Raw genomic sequence first — 3,442 nt, 5'->3', positions numbered from 1 at the left:
GTACGGGTTTTTGTGTCTGAATCCCAGAGTCAGGTTGGTTCGCTTCGGGAAGGAGCAGGAAAAGGAGATCTCAACGTCATGCTGCCTGGAAACAATTTTCCTTTTGTCTGCAGATGTGATCACATTGGTAAAGATAATGCTATCATCATCCTCCTGAAAAGTACAAAATGAAAGAGAATAAAATGAGATATGAAGGAAATGGCATGTTTTGGCTAAAGAGATTTTAAAGAGAGTTTGGAAGTGAAAATAATCCCCTTTTTTCACTAGACATGTTTTACATTTAGACAAAATTAGGTTGTTGATCATGGATAGTCTTAGGGGTTGATTTAAAGTTACAGTCCTTTACTTTTATGAGAAGCTATTTATGTATTTGTAAAAAAAAAAAAAAAACTCAATATTTTGAGGTTTGTTGTGAAATATTTAAAATAAATAAGCACTGCAGCTGCTTGATCTCTGGAGTTTACCTCAGAATGGATTGCGCAGGCCTCCTCTCACTGAAAATGGACCCAGGCTGACCTGACCTGTAATTTACTTGAACCCCCTGTGAGTGTAACGGTGTTTAGGTTGTAGAATCCCACTTGCTTTATGTATCAGTGCAATGGGGAAATAGCGCCCCCTCTCTGTGTGGCTGGTTTTATACTGCTGGCTCCTGTACTTAGGGGCCCCTTTTGCTGCTAAAAACATCAGCACCACTAACAGCATTTCAACATAGATTAAGTGAAATCTGGGAGAGGGGAAGTGGTTTCATTGGCCAACCTAAAAAGCAATCAGTGATGATTGTAGTTTGCTAAGATGTATTTGTGAATAAACAGAGCTCAAACTCAAAGGGGGCCTTATGGAGCAGCTGACTTAATTTGGATTAAACGGATGTGCAAATTTATATTCATTTTAGTTGTATTTTTTTTCATTTGTTTTTAAGACTAAACTCTGTAATAGTCTTAATGTTTTAAACATTTTTGTTTGTGAGTCTTGCATTGTAAATTGTTGTTCATGACAATACGGCTATTTTCTGAATAACTATTGTACTCTATTGTAAAGCATTTGTTTTGTGCCTTACCTCCACAAGCGTTCCACAACTTCCTAGAGGCATGACGGCGACCAGATGGCTGGCGTTGGAGAGTGTTTTCAAGTTGCATGAGGAGTCTGTAAACTCATTGAAATGCAATATGTCCTCATTATGCTTGACAAGATAGTCTTTTTCCACCTCCACAGAAATTGTTGTTTCATTGCAGGTCACTTTGGCCTCTGGAAAATTTGAAAAACCATCAATATTGACAGGAGGTTATTTAAATGATGCAAGGAGAGTTTTTGTTTTGCTTAAGTTTAGTCTACTTTCTATCCAATTAGCAACAAGGCTATGATCTATTTTCTAGCTTTTCTCTCGTTTTAACATCTTGATCTCATGATCTATATTTTAGATTATTGTTACTATTTAGACAATCTCTTTATTTATTAAGAATACTACAAATGAGAAACTAGTTGCTTAAGGTTCAAAATGACTACTTATGTCTTCCATTGAGGCATTGTTCCAGTTATCCTTATGTTTTAGGGAGGAACATTTTTTCAGTTTACCAGCTTCTCTCCTTCAGTTGATGTCAAGATTCATAAACCAAATACAACCTAATTAATACTCCCACAATTACATTCACTGACTTACCATGATGCCCAACACCGATAGTAATGCAGCGTAGCTCTGAATGATAGACTTGGTCAAGCCTGGAATGTAATGTTGGACAGTTATCACGTCAATAAGTCAAGATATTTTGCAAACCACTTAAGAATGTTCAAGTAACAAAACAGTATTTTCAAAACTTACTGGTCTCTTGCTTCAGATACAAAGCAAATTGGGAAATAATCATAGAGGTTATTTGAAGTTGGAGTCCATCTTAGGATGTATGTATCATAAGAGACGTTCTCCTTTAATAAGCCAGCTGGTCCTACAACAAGAAGGTCATGAATCCTAGAAGACAACACAATTGGTTAAATGAGACAATTACAAATAGGAAAAATATAATAAGTCGTATACAAAACCTCAATTTGTCTACACATGTATGGCATCAGTTAATGGCCAGTTAGGAGAAAAATGAGTAGCCGTGATTATCGCTTAACCTTTGCAGGTATTTATGGGTATAGTTGGCAATCTTCTAAATGCCAATGTGTTGGAAGAAGGACAAATGGACAAAGATTTTAGCATTTAGTAGAGGGACCTATTTGTCTGGCTAGAGGACTGGCTGACACCATCTCCAAGACAGTGTGGTGTTCCCAGTTGAAAGAAAAGTTGATGCTGACTGATGGAAATGTGATGAAGCATAAGCAGTTCAGTCTAGTATATGGAGTTGCAGACCAGTGAGGGTTACTCTACAGACACCAGCTCCACAAACCCTTAATAATGGGGGATGGCAGCAACAGAACTAGGACATGGACCAAGATAAGTTACTGACTTGAGTTGACATTTTGATTTAACTCAAGCGTTACTTAAATGGGGAACAAAACAAAATGTCCACTTGGAAAAAGGCAAGTCAACTCAAGCAGTGTAATGATTTGGGCAGTGTTTTGCTGGGAAATCTTTAGGGCATGCCATTACTTTGATGTATATACCACCTCCCTAAAAGATGTTGCACTTCAGGTACACCTTTATGGAGGACCAAAACCAGCATATTAAGAAAGAAAAGCATAAATACATATTTAGTTTTTTCTTTTACTTACACATGAGTTTCCATCAAGTAATGTATATATTTTCTTTATTTCCCCTAAACATGCGCTTTTGTCAAGAAAAATATTTTTGCTTTGTCTTGTTTTGCTTCCCCCTTTTCTGCTCGCTGTATTTCCGTTTCCTGTTTTTCTGCTGCATCGTTATGTTAATGACAAAAGCTGCCTTCTATGTCTCCTGTTGGCCAGTAGAGCTTTGGAACCAGCGTCACTGCTTCAGACGTTGTGGGGGCGTTTAGGTGCATTCACTCGGTCCCATCTTTGCAGGCCACAGACCAAAACAAACTTTATCCCAGTGGTTTTATTGTGTTACCAACTGCAGTGAAGTTAGTTTCAAGTTTGATATTGGATTTTCCAATATCCACCGAACAAGTGGAGTTAACAAATGGAGTTTAGCTCGAGGTTGATTAATGAACGCTAATTTCGGCCAACCGTTCTCTAGCACCCTCCTCAAGCGCTATGAAGTAGTTAAATATATGAAGATCTTGGTATTTCTTTTCCTTAATTCATCAAACACTAGTGAAATGGAGGCAAACCGTAGTTTGTAGCTAAGCTAACTATGCTAAATGGTTGATAAGCTCACACAGTCTACTCACCTCTCTTGGAGAAAAATTTACAAATTCACACTTGTCTTTTTCTCTCTCATCTCCATTTTTTGAAAACCTGACTTCATTATTTTTCTTGGCAGCATAGTAACTGCCACAGTCGTTCTTGTCTTCTACTACTGACTGCT

General features: G+C 37.7%; 1 protein-coding gene across 1 annotated transcript in view; it reads right to left on the bottom strand.

Annotated features, from left to right (window-relative positions):
- Positions 1-3,442, bottom strand: part of LOC106945553 (uncharacterized) — a 26,885-nt gene that overhangs the window by 9,360 nt on the left and 14,083 nt on the right. Inside the window, exons 6-10 of the mRNA XM_015029299.1 lie at positions 2,110-2,144; positions 1,817-1,960; positions 1,658-1,716; positions 1,058-1,245; positions 5-153 (exon numbers count right to left, since the gene is read on the bottom strand). Of these exons, the coding sequence (XP_014884785.1) occupies positions 5-153; positions 1,058-1,245; positions 1,658-1,716; positions 1,817-1,960; positions 2,110-2,144 (575 nt within the window). The remainder of the gene's footprint in view (positions 1-4; positions 154-1,057; positions 1,246-1,657; positions 1,717-1,816; positions 1,961-2,109; positions 2,145-3,442) is intronic.

This window comes from Poecilia latipinna, unplaced genomic scaffold (assembly GCF_001443285.1).
Source record: "Poecilia latipinna isolate Pla-1442-1.1 unplaced genomic scaffold, P_latipinna-1.0 Scaffold150, whole genome shotgun sequence".
NCBI classification, from domain to species: Eukaryota; Metazoa; Chordata; class Actinopteri; order Cyprinodontiformes; family Poeciliidae; genus Poecilia; species Poecilia latipinna.
Note: the sequence above shows the minus strand (reverse complement) of the source record. Positions and strands in the feature narration are given on the sequence as shown.